This window comes from Nyctereutes procyonoides, unplaced genomic scaffold, assembly GCF_905146905.1.
Source record: "Nyctereutes procyonoides isolate TBG_1078 unplaced genomic scaffold, NYPRO_anot_genome, whole genome shotgun sequence".
Lineage (NCBI taxonomy): Eukaryota > Metazoa > Chordata > Mammalia > Carnivora > Canidae > Nyctereutes > Nyctereutes procyonoides.
In genome coordinates this window covers 8,435,657-8,448,223 of record NW_026575133.1, presented here as the reverse complement: position 1 = coordinate 8,448,223, position 12,567 = coordinate 8,435,657, and the positions used below count along the sequence as shown (strand labels likewise).

Genomic DNA, 12,567 nt, shown 5'->3' with positions numbered 1-12,567 from the left:
GGGTAGGATGGGCCCTTCCTTAAGGAAAGATCCAAAAGTCTAAGCAGTGCTTCTCTGCCCCTGGCTGCACTTGAGAACCACGGGGGAGGAGGGAGTGTCTAAAATATACCCAGGCCAATTAAACCTGGACCTCTGGGGGTGGGACCCAGGCTTCAGTATTCCTTAAAAGCCCCCCAGGCAATTCTGTGGAGCCAAGTTGAAGATCATTGTGCTAAAAGAATGGGTGGAAACTAAAATCAGAGACCTGGTTCTTTACTGAAGAGATGGGCTTGAAACCTGAAACACTGAGTGAATTTGGTTCTCTCCATAGTAGCTGTGTGAGCTAGGGCAGACCTCTTGCTCTCTCTGGGCCTCTGAGTTGTCTTTTGTGAAATGGGAAAGTAGAAAGGTTGTGGTGAGGATAAAATGGTACAGTGTACATGCTTGACACAGAACATTTGCCGAGTTGGGCTCGGGTGTGTAAGGAAGGTGGCTGTATGCTAAAGCACCAAGGGAAAGGGATAGGGAGCCTAGGGACCCTCAGCCATTTCTACAGCCATGCAGGTGGTGTGAATCCCCTAGCCTTCCAGGACATTGGCAGATGTGTAGGTAATAGACACATAAAGTGTGCTTTGGGCTGCGGGTGTTCTGGGAAGGCTTCCTGTAAGAGGTGACCATTAATAGGTCTCTGGTTTGTGGTTCCTTTCAGCTCCTAGCAGGGCCTGTCCTGTCTTAGGTGTGTTGTCCCCACCTCTGGGAGCCTCCAACCCATCTGCCCTCCTTCTGCAGAGTCCCAGCTTTTGACCTGTCAACTGCCAGAGGGTGGCTGGAGACTTCTCAGAGCCTGACCACAAGGCCCAGCACTGTAAGGGAGAGGGAGACTGAGTCAGTCTCCATGTGGTCAGAGGGCAGCAGCCCGGCCGGAGGAAAGCCGGCCTAAGGCCCGTTTGTTTGCATCAGGCCGTTGGGCTCAGTGGCAGCGCCTTGGTGAGCTGAACTTGAGGAAAAGTTGGCGGGGGGCGGGCTGGGGGGGCGGGCTGGGCTCGCCTGGCTGCTGGCTGCTGGCGCTGGGACTTTCTTCTTGGGTTTCAAGTAAACAGTCTCAGCCCTCCTCCCCCTCCCCTGCCTCCACCCCTGGCTCCTCATTCGATGGGTCTCATGTGTTTCTATTTAAGGGTTGCGAGTAAACCCCAGTGATTGGCGGCCTCAAACCCTCTTGACTTCTCGCCTGGGCCCGGGCTGTGGAGACTTCTCTCCTGCTTTCTCCCTCTCCCTCCCGAGGGGAGGACCACTGCCTCTCTTTCTCCGGGTTCACAGGGGCTGGGGGAGAGGCAGCAGCCCTCAGCCTCGGCCTCGCATCGCCCCCCTCTCGCTCTCCCTCTCTCTCCCTCTCCCCCCTCTCCCCCCTCTCCCCCGCTCGGCCTCAGCTCTCATGGGCGGCCCTCCCGTCCCGCCCCTGCCGGCCCAGGGGTCTGGGGAGACCACGTCCGCACCAGGCCTCTCCTCCCGCTCGCTGGCGCCGGGCTGTGACTGACTCCCCTCCGCGGCGGCTCTTGCTCTGTTTCCCGGGCCTCCGCTCGTCCCGGCTGGCCCCCTCCCTCCGGCCCGGCTCCCCATGTCCCCCGGTCCCCGCGGCGCAGCGGGCCGGTGTGGGGCCCTGCTATATGGCCTGTCCTTGGGGCCCGGCGAGCTGCGAGCCCTGGCTGCGGGCAGCCCCTCGGAGCGGCAGCGGCGCTGGCGACGGAGCAGCCTCCCCCGAGGCCGATGGACAGGGGGCGCCCCGGCCGCGGGGCCATGGCCGGCCGCTGGCTCACCGCGTGCTTTCTGCCCTCGCCAGGTGCCGACACCAACGCCGAGCCCATGATCCTGGAACAGTACGTGGTGGTGTCCAACTATAAGAAGCAGGAGAACTCGGAGCTGAGCCTCCAGGCCGGGGAGGTGGTGGATGTCATCGAGAAGAACGAGAGTGGTGAGTGTCCAGATGGCCCGGCCTGGCTCCCGGGACGGGCGGGCGGCCGGACAGACAGACGGCTGGCTGGTTTTGTTCCTACCTCCTCCCCCACCTCTGCAGCTGTACGTTATTTCCATCTGGTGGGGAGAGGGCTGAGGAGGCCGAAGTTTCCCCTGTTGGTTTGGGCTGCAGGCCAGCACTTTGCCTGGTGGTGGAAGAATGTCTCCCCAGCTCGGGGCAACGAACCTGCTGTGTGCACTCGTGTGCGTGCGACGCCAGGGCGGTGGGAAGCCGGTACCTCGGCCCCGCCCCTGTGCAGGGTCCCCGGGCCGTGGAGGCCACAGGGGAGGCAGCTCCCGGCTCCGGGGCACCGCAGGGCAGCTTCGCAGGTTGGCACCGTCTTCCAAGCCAGGGCCCGGGCAGGGGCGAGAGCAGCCCACGAGCTGGTGGGGAAGTCTGGCCGTGACGTCACCATGGGGGCCAGGATTCTTGGGCCCTGGCGGGTTGTCTGAGGAAAGAAAGGCTAGGCCTGTGGGGTTTGGCTCGTGTCTGGGTGGTGAGCTGACTGCCCCCTGCAGAGCTGAAGGCTGCCAGGACCTGGGAAGAGGGCCTGGACAGGGGGAAAGGGGGCTGGGGAGGGCCCTACAGCAGCTGCCCTGTCATCAGTAGTAGCTGAGGCTTTGTCTCGTCTGGGGCCCTACCCACCCCTCTCGAGGGGCTCCTGGTTCCATGGTCCTCATAGGGGAACACAGTGCGGCAGGCATCTCTGCAGGTGGAGAGAGGAGGGCATGAGTCAGTGGGTCTGAGCTGCAGGGCCTGCCACCAGCAGCTTGCCCATGTCCTGCTGGGGCTTGAATTTGTTCCTGGCGGGTTTTGTTTTGGTTTCAGTTAGCGGCAGGGGAAGGCCTCGTTGAACAGGATCCTCTTTGGGCAGTGTTTGGACACTCCCAGAAGGGAGGGGCCTGTTTTCCTTTTCCTGTCCTACTCTGTTCCCTTCCCTTCCAATACTTTGAGCCCTGAAAGGAGGGCAGGCCAAAGGACTGTACCCATTCTATAGATGGAGTAACCGAGGCATAGACAGACTGAGGGGAAATGAGTCACCTGAGGATGAAAGCAGAACAGGGACATTCCTGGGCCCCTGATCCCTATTCCTATGCAGCAAGTAGCTGTAGAGACACTGAGGAAGTGCCAGCAGACCTCCTGGGGGAGGTGAGCTCAGGCTCCTGCTGTAGGAGGCTCAGGAACCGTGTTCCCTGAGAACGGAGCAGTGATGCCGGCCTTGGTATGACTCCTGGCCCTTCTGGGTGTGGGATCTTCACAGACCTTTCAGAGAAGTCAGGCTTTGTCCTTGTGCCTGGAGTCATTGGCAAGGTGGTTGGCTGAGGCAGTCCCTACCCGCAGAGCCACACCCCTAGCCTAAGGCCTGAGCCCTTCACCCCAGGCACCCACACTGGTCTCCTACCTGCACACCTTTGCCTTCAGCCTTTGTCATAGTATCAGCCCTACCTACCCATCCCTGCCTCATATCCCTCCTACCCTCTACCCATGCCCCTGGAAAGCTGGCATTGTCACCGGGGCCTGGCTCTGGAAAACCTGAGCACCTTCAGACCCAAAGGAAGGGATCTCTGATGGTGGAATTGGAGGCGCCAGCTGAGAGAGATGTTTTGGAGCTTGCTCCAAGGGGAGAAATGTGCCCACTTCTCTGTATAAGGTCAGGGCTCCTCAGAAGTAGAGTTCTGGCTTAGGGACCTTCCTGCCACCTCACCTGCCTTGTATCACCAGCACAGCAATATAACCCCACAGGGATGAGCCCCTGTTTCTGGATATCAGCCACTGGCCAGGATGGAGAAGACCCCATGCAAAAGGAAGTCAACATACTCTGAGACTCTGATTCCCAGAGACATCCTCCCTCTATCTTTCTATCCCATACCCAGTTCCTGAGAATACTTCAAAGTCCTGCCTAGCATGGAGGGTGGGAGGGAGGGAATTGGGGGGTGGGGTGGAGCTTGACACAATCAGGGCCTGGAAAAAATGTAGAGACACCTCCTCTCCTGAGGAGTCCCTGATGGCTGTGTGAGGGGGCTCAAGCAGCCTGACTCCCCAGTCTGACACACAGATCCTCTGAGGGAGATACTGGCCCTGGAAGCTGGATTTGGCCTACCACCTATTGGCTGGGTGGCTTCAAGTCCTTTAATCCCTCTGGACCTCAGTTAACCTTTCTGTAAAATGGAGATAATTTGGTGGCTTCTTGGAAGGAGTTGCTGGAGTAATGATCTCCCTGAGCCCTATCCCAGATCTGAACTCCATGGCTGGGAGACTCTTTAGGGCCCTAGGTGTCAGATAGAGCCTCCCTGAACATGGCCTTTCTACTTCTAGGACTTTTGTATCTTTACTTTTGGTGGAGATAGCTGCTCAGCAGCAGATGTTTGCACAGGGACCTTGGAGTGCTGTGTCCACCATGCAGACCCACACTACCTGTTGTGGTCAGAAACCAGGGGACCTGGAGTGTACCAGTTTAACCAGAAGAACTAAGTGGGTGGAGGGGAGAAAGCAGGAGGACCAAACTGCAGATCCTTGGGACAGTGGTTTCCCAGTTCAGGGAAGTTGGACTCCTGCGGTGGGGGAGGGGAGGTGTGTTGTGCATCCTGTAAGCTGGCTTTTGGAAGGAGTGGTGAGTGAGGCTTTTGAACTCTGTAACAAAGACCCAATTGTTATGCTTCTGACCTTGGGACATGGTGGGTGTGTTAAGGCATTTCTTCCACTTCCAATTGTTGGGACAGTAACCCCAGTTAGTCCCATCCCCACACCCCAGGGCCTTGCCTTGCCCACTGAGAGTGGGGACTCTGCCTGCATCTACTTCCTTCTTGGCTAGAAGTCCTTCGAGAAGAATGTCCATAGAGGGGTCCACCAACCTCTGGCTCTGTCTGCCCATCTGAGCCCTCTGGCTGGGACCATAGCCACCAAGTGATTTGGAGGTGTGGTTGTGCCAGGGCTCTGTAATCTCGCTGGTCTAAAGACAGATGTGTCTGGAAGGCAATTCAGAGTCAGTAAATAGTAAACACCAGGTGCCATTTCATATGTCTCATTTTACTGGAATCAGGAAATGACCCCATGGGTAGAAGGCTCTTGAAAGATTTTGTGGCTGAGGTAACAGGCTAAGAGGTTAAGTTGTCTTAGAGTCCAACAGCTGAGCTCTCTGCCCTCTATAGAGGACATGTGGGGAGGGTGAGAATGAGCTTATGCTGGGTAGGATGGCCCCGAGCTGGTGACGCCACAGGTTGGGAAGAGACACAGGCTGGGCGAGATGAACACGGGTCTCCCTGGAACATCGTTGCATAAGGATGGCTCTGTGTCCCACCTTCCAACATGATGGTCGTAGGTTGTGGGAATTCAGGTTGTTAATTGTTCCTTTGAACTTGGGGGCGTGCGACAGTTGAGAGGATCTGATGTGTACCCAGCACCTAGGACAAGCCTATTCCCAGGAATGTAGGTGGACAGGAGTCAAGGACACCCAAAATGGGTCTGAGTGGCTTTAGGGAAAGCCTTTTTCTTCAAGCAGTGGGCCTGGGGCCAAGCCAGAAAGGACTCTTTTTCTCCATTTATCAACAGGGAAAATCTAGCAGAACGATTCACCAGAGTTGCTTGCTTTGGCAACCAACAAGGCACATAGCAGCCACTGTTGTCTTGTCCTTGGGAATTCCTCCACCCTTCACATAAATAGCAGTATCTGAGATGCCTGGCTTGTGGGACATTCTTATGCCTCAAAGACCACATTGGCTTCACCTTCAAGCAGGTGTAACCTGGTCTGACTTCTGGCAGCATGGTAATGGCAGGATCTCCGTTACTCTGGTCTCTTTTGGGCAAAGCTTATCTCCAGCTCTCCAGGATTACTTCCTTCTTCTTCTGACTAGGGGCCCGGAGTGGACTTGAGGATATGAATCAATAGGTGCTTATTCTTTTCTTGCCTCAGCTTTCCTTCTCTGAGTCTTTGTTTCTTTCCTGGCACCAGTATGATAACACTGGGAGTTCTTACAATTCCTTGGAGGCCCATAACTATAGGACTAAGATCAAAGTGTTGTGCTGGCAAGGAATTTTGAGCTCTGCTGGTCTATCCAGCTGAGAAGTTGTATGGGTGAGAAAACTCAGCCTTGGGGAGTTTGCACATCTCAATCCCCTCAAATCAATGCATTAGTCCCAGCTGAGTAGTGAGCAAAGGACATAAGTCTACTCAGACTTGCTCGAGAGACTCCTGAAATTCTATAGGAAAATCTCCCCAAACCCGAGGATGTGAAGTACATCCCAACCTCATGGGAACTGGGAACCAGAAAGCCGACCTGGGCCAGATCAGCCACACTTGTCTGTCTCTCGCTCACTCTTGGGTGTACCCTATAGATGTAAAGCCTCCTGTGACCTTCTTCTCACTGCAGAGCGGCCTGCCTTCTCCTGTCCACTTATAACAGCAGCCTGTGCACCTGCTGTTGGTTCATCAGGACCAGACTCCATTACTTTTAGGTTGAGGTAACTGCCACCAATTGACTATGGCTTCTGGTTCTCTGAGTTCAAAATTTGAAGTTTGAATCTGAATCTGATTGGTTCCTGACCAGCCAGTAAATCTACAGACTTTAGATCACATGTCCAGCCCTGGGCCACTCAGCTATGTCTGGGAGAAGTCCCATGGGGTATAAACATGGCTACCTAGCCAACCTTTTCAGCAGTGGCTGTGGGAAAGCAGATTTTGAAGGCAATATATAGAGGGGTAAGGTACCCAAAAACACGTTGGGCTGTGAACTATTTTACCTGTTTAGCAGCTGTGTGTGTAGTGGAGAAACAATCCAGAATCTGAATACTAGGCTTAAGATCTAATGCAACCCTGACTTTGTGATGTGTGTAGGAATCCCTTTGTTTCCTCATGAGTGTAAGAGGGCAGGGATACAGATTGCATGGGCTTTTCTGGAGGGGGGATCAAATGTAACCATTTATTGTTTGACAGATAAGAAATTAATAAGCTTTCCCTTAGGTTTATGGGTCATGATGATGATGATTTTGTACTGTCAAAGTTAATGCATTTTCCAGCCATGTATTTTGTGAGTTGGAATCTTTTTAACATTGAGGGATGTATCTCTTCTGTTACTTTGGTATTTCCTGATGAACATTGTTATAACTGGTTCTACATGGGCTTTTTGTAAGGGAGAAATTTACTTACATAGTATTCATTTATCCATGCATTCATTTACCTCACAATTCTTAAATACCTCCTTTGCCCCAGTCCCCATACTGGTTGGATGCATGCCCATAAGGTTCCTGCCTTCATGACACTTAAGCTCTAATTGGTGTGAGCATTCTGGGTACTTATGGGGTGGACTGTATTGTGAGGCTGAGGCAGCTTCGCAGACTTGACAATGTCTTCAGTGGATTTTTCTGATGTAGCTTTTGTGTCATGTGCTTAGATTATATGCTTACTAAGGAACCACCTGATCGCTAATTCAGACTACTACACTATCCTAGAAAAAGAACTATCCCGATAAAGACAGGGTAGGCTGTTTCTAGAAAGGCACGTTTATTGTAGTCTGCATTACAGGTAGTGAATCAGCACTCTTACCTCTACCACAGGCTTTTAAGAGTTTGGTTCCAATGAGCCAGCCGCCATCTGCATGTGGTAACTGGCCCCCATGACGTCCTGTCCCAGCTGTCAGACAGCCTTGGTCTCTGACCTCTCTTTTCTTCTTAAGTATAGGACATGCATGTTCCTGCTATGTCAGCCTAATCAGCGATTCCAAAGTCCATTCTGGTCTCAGACTATCTCTGGCATGCAGTTGTTCTCCACATCACGAAGCTGGCTGGAAGGGAAAGGGCCACAGAGCATAAATCCAGAAGCAGAAGCTGGCATCGTGATTCCACCTGAGGCCCCTTAGCCCAGCTTTCTTCACTGCAGGCTAGAGATTGTTTTGAGAATGAGATTGCAGGATAGCCTAGCAATGAAAAATAAGCCTGTTCTCATCTTAACTTGGTACTTGCTAGTGACAAACCCAGGAAAGTTAGTTGGGTCTTCTAAGTATCCGTTTCCCTACCTGTAAAACGAGGATAGTCGTACCCATAGCTAGAGGTTGATATATGCCGATTCAAAAGAAAAATTCAGTGCTTGATGCAGGACCTGGCACACAGAAAGTGCTCAGTACGTGGTGGTCGCCAGGAAGACTTCTGGATTAGGGTAGATCTGCCGTAGATTGATCTTGGGGCCTATGGCAGGCTAGTTTTCCTCTTACAGCCTCAGTTTCCCTGACTGGCCAGAGAACAGATTGCACTTAGTGGTGTCTGAGGATTCTCTCAGCCCTGATGGTTTGTGAGATGGGTAGGGCAAACAGGGAGCTCACTGCATGGGAATGACGCCCCCAGACCTATGTTGGAGACCAGAGCCGTACCTATGTTGGAGCCCTTGCTTGGTAACTAGCCTTGCCCCAGCCTGTGACAGGAAGAGTTGGAGACAAAAGTCAAGTCCCATTGGCAACCCAGAGGCAATACCTTCACAAGGTTGGGAGCTTTGAGTGAGGCTGAGAGGAGAGGAGCGGCACACTCATGATACTGTCATGCTGGCTGTGACTCAGTGGCTCTGTTGCATGGCACTGAGCTGAAGTGCCCAGGGCAGGGGTAGAGGAGAGACTCGCATAGTCAGGGAAGGCTGTCTGGAGGAGTTGGAGGCCTTGACCTGGGCCTTGGAGAGAGAGGGGTTAGATAGGCAGAAAGGTGAAGGCATTCCAGGTCTACCTGAGGGGATACCAGGTGGAGGGTCTCAAGGCAAGTGTGTGGCCACATCTAGCAGATGTGTTCTGATGAAGAAAGTGGTAGTTGGGCAGCAGTGGAGGGGGAGGAAGGATGGGGCCATGGGAAGCAGATGAGCAGGAGAGGGACATGAGAGTAGTGGCACTTGAAGCAAGCAGTCCTGGCTGTGTGGAGGAAGGCAGAAGGGGAAGGTGTTTCTGAGAACTGGAAATTGGTCTCTCCTTGAGGTAGATGTGCATGGGCCGTTGTTAGGGAGGCGTCCAAGGGCTTGTCAGCACTGCGCACAGCCAGCCAGCTGCCAGGTGGCCGGGTAGAACAGTGGCCGCCAGGGCGCTCCCTTGTCTGGCCTCCACCTGCTCAGGTTGGGCAAGTGGGGCAGCTGGTCCCTCACCTCACATTGGCTTCGTGGACCTAGCATGTCCTGAGGCCATTCCCCTCAAATAGTCATTTCTGAGCACCATTTTTTTAGTGGTGATGTTGGAAATCCAGCTGAAGTGCCAGAGTGATGCCAGCTGCTCATCTGAGCCCCAGGGCAACACCTGACTGCCTTCTGTTTTGGGGGGCAAATAGGCTTACACTGAGTCTTTTCACAGGTGTCTCCAAAATTCTCCTTTTCTGGGTTTGACCACAAAGAGAATACTTAAACCACACACTGCCCAGACCTTAGCAAGGCCGATCTTCATGTGATCTATCATCACTAAATCCATCTTAGTTGACTAAATGCCAGCCTAGGGTCAGTGGTGATGAGGCCAACAAAGTCCCACCCTCATGGGGCTTCCATGTAGTGGTAAGACAGTCACGAGAAAACCAGGAAAATGTGAGATTTTGAAAGGTGCAGTGCAGGAGACAGGACACTATGACAGTGAATCAGCTGGGAGAGGAGGTGATAGAGCATGGCCAAGGAAGGGCTCTCTGAAGGCCTTCCCTGGTGAGAATGCATGGAGCTCAGTGAACAGAGGAAGAACCAAAGGCCCCAGTCAGTTTGGGGAGTGTGGTGGTAAGTGGGGGCAGAGAAGTAGGAGAGACCAGGTGGTACCAGGCCAAAACATGTGGTTCTAGGTATAAGACTCCCAGATAAGAGTCTTGCAGTGTAGCCGACAAGTGACCCCACTCCCCTCCCCTGGTGCCTAAGGAATAGGCACCACTAGATATACCCTGCCCGTTCCCAAAACACACGTACTACGTGGCCTTTGTCACCAGTAGAAGTGACAGGTTTCCTCCTATGGCTGAAGTGCAGGGAAGGAGCTCCCCACACAGCATTCCCTCCACTCTTACATAACAGATTTCCACCATGCGATTGTGGAACTTTCTGGGGAGTATAATTTGTCAGGACCTCAGGGAATTTGGGTTGAGAAATCGCCCCTTGTTTTTTCCCCGGATTATTCTGCGGCTGTGTGATACGACATTCTCAGCAGTTGGGTTTCCAGTAATCCCTCATGGTAGCAGGGTTTACCGCCCTCCTCTCTATCGGCATCTTTTCAGATTCCGTAACCTCATCCCCTGGGCTCCCAGTGCTGACCTGCACTCCCTGGTCTCATCACGGGAGAAAGCCAGGGTGACCCAGTTAAACCAGTCACTCTGTGAAGCTTGGGGGGAGCCAGTGCTCACTGGGACTATGTGGAGAGCGGCTTGTGGTTCATGTAACCCCCAACATCACTTCTACCTACAGTTAAAACGTGCCATATGGAATGCTTGGGGGTTTTTTGTTTCACTTCATTGTGTCAGCCCCAACTCCACATTTCCTTTCTTAGGTACTTTTTAGACTCATGCTAAAATGTATTTGCCTCCCCTAAGCTTTTATTGGACTAAATTGTGGGGAAGTGGCCCAGGCTCCACGGGAGATGAGAGAAAGCCAAACTAAGAGAAAGCATCTGCCAAGGACTGGCCATAAAGTGAACAAGCCACTAGTAGGATTTTTGAGCTTGGTGTGCAAAAATCCCTTTCTTCTGTTACATCTGGCCCATCAGCATTGCCATGAGTGGCCCTTGGATCACCATGTACCAGAACCCTGTGTTTTAAGGGATATTCTAAGCACAGTGACCTAAAGCCTACAAGTCTGTTCTCTCCGTTCCCTGCCAAGGCAGGGTGAGCAGGGGGTGTCATTGAAAAGGTTAGGGCCACCTGGGGATGGCCTGCTCACGCCCACCAGTAGGGGACTTGGGACAGTTTTTTCAATGTGGCTTCTTTCTGAATCCGAATATTTTATGTTTTATAAGATATAAAACCATGCAGTTTATAAAACATGTTGGTAAGATGAAGGGCAAATGTTGACGTTGTCTCTAGAGGCGGAAATTGAAGCCCAGAGCGGTGAAGTGACTTGCCCTGAGGTTGCACAGCTGGGAGGTGGGGTGTGGACTTCCAGCCATGCTATTTATCCACTGTTTGGAAATCTGGATGTTTGCATTTCTCGTCCTTGTGGATTTCACTTCTTTAGAGAGCCAAGCCTCAGAGTGCTCTGCTGTGTGAGTTCCCCAGGCCACAGAGCAGAACAGAGGTCAGGCTTGCTAAAGCCCTGGCTGGGATAGGAAAAAAGTAGTCAAAAGGGAAGTTTTCTGCAGAAAAATTGTGTACATGCTCCAGTGTTTAACTCAGCTAGCACCATGGGCCAGGGCCGGACTGGATGGGTAGATGGGTTGGGGGTGTTTGTGAGACTTGGCTCGCCAGGGCCCTGGTGGCTGGGCTGAGGGTATGAGGGCAGATCCTGGCCAGTGCTGGGCAGGACCCTAGCCCGCTCTGCTTTCCACTTTGTCCAAATAAATAGACTTGTCCCGGCCCTTCTCCTTAACCTCACCAGACCCAAGAAAGAGCTGCCATCCTGCCTCCTTCCCCCACCCCCATAACATCTTTAGTGTCAGCCCCGTTTGAGTGATATCCTACATTTAAGAATGCTTCCGGATGATGTGATTTGCTCATTCAGTTGACAAACATGGAGCACCTAGTGCGTGCCCTCTGGTGTGCCCAGCACTGGGGTGCAGCAGTGGACAAGAAGCAGCCATCCCTAATCTTCCTATCACTGGGGTGATGGTATTCTAGGGCTCCCTCTTACCTATAGGATAAAGGCCCAGATGCAGCACATCAATCATTTTCATAGCGTGCCTGCCACGTGCAAGGCAGACAGCACAGCACTGCTGCGGTTATACAGTGTTACAGAGGGGACAGGACGGCCAGACGAGAAGGCTGTGGGTTTTCATGAATATAATCGGGTTCAGCGATGAGACAGTGCCTGGGTTCCATGATCAGGAACGTCTTCTGGAGAAGATGAGCCTTGAGGAAGTTGCCAAAGGAGGAAGGGGCTCCAGGCAGAGTGGCCCAGAGTGACACCTGCCAGGGTGCAGAGGGCAGGCCTGGAAAAGCATTACTGGGCCATGGTGTCTGTGGCGGTCAACGAGAAGATGTTCATCCAGCAATGAACAGGCTAAGGGTGTGTGTCGAGGGCCTTCACAGGCCCCAAGTGTCAGGTGAAGGAGAGATTTCCCCCTTCCTTTCTGTACCAGGCCAACCATCTGCCTAAACGTCTCGTGTGTCAGAGGAACAGACTGTGGAAAAGCCCAGGGCCAGGCTGCAGCACAGACATGGACCCCATTGTTACAGGGTGGGCTGTCTCTGAGACCTGCTGGCATCTCCCAGCCTCACTGAGGCCTTGCCACCCTCTCGAGACTGGGCACACCCCATCATGCCCCTGGCTGACAGACACTCCCCAACCCTGGTGCTAAAGCGAGAGCCCAGAGGCTTGCAGAGCAGAGGCAGACTCTAGACTCAGAGGCGTGGCCCTGACCCTGTACCCCCGAACGTTCAAGCAGACTGATTTTTCAAACAAGAGGTGACTCCCCTCTTGCAAGTTCATCTTCAGGTGCCCCAAC

General features: G+C 53.3%; 1 protein-coding gene across 4 annotated transcripts in view; it reads left to right on the top strand.

Moving 5' to 3' along the window:
* The window catches only part of SH3PXD2A (SH3 and PX domains 2A), a 236,149-nt gene that overhangs the window by 177,787 nt on the left and 45,795 nt on the right, over positions 1-12,567 (top strand). For all 4 annotated transcript variants that reach the window (XM_055345889.1, XM_055345892.1, XM_055345890.1 and 1 more), the window contains one exon: positions 1,817-1,948. In XM_055345889.1, coding sequence (XP_055201864.1) covers positions 1,817-1,948 — 132 coding nt within the window. The remainder of the gene's footprint in view (positions 1-1,816; positions 1,949-12,567) is intronic.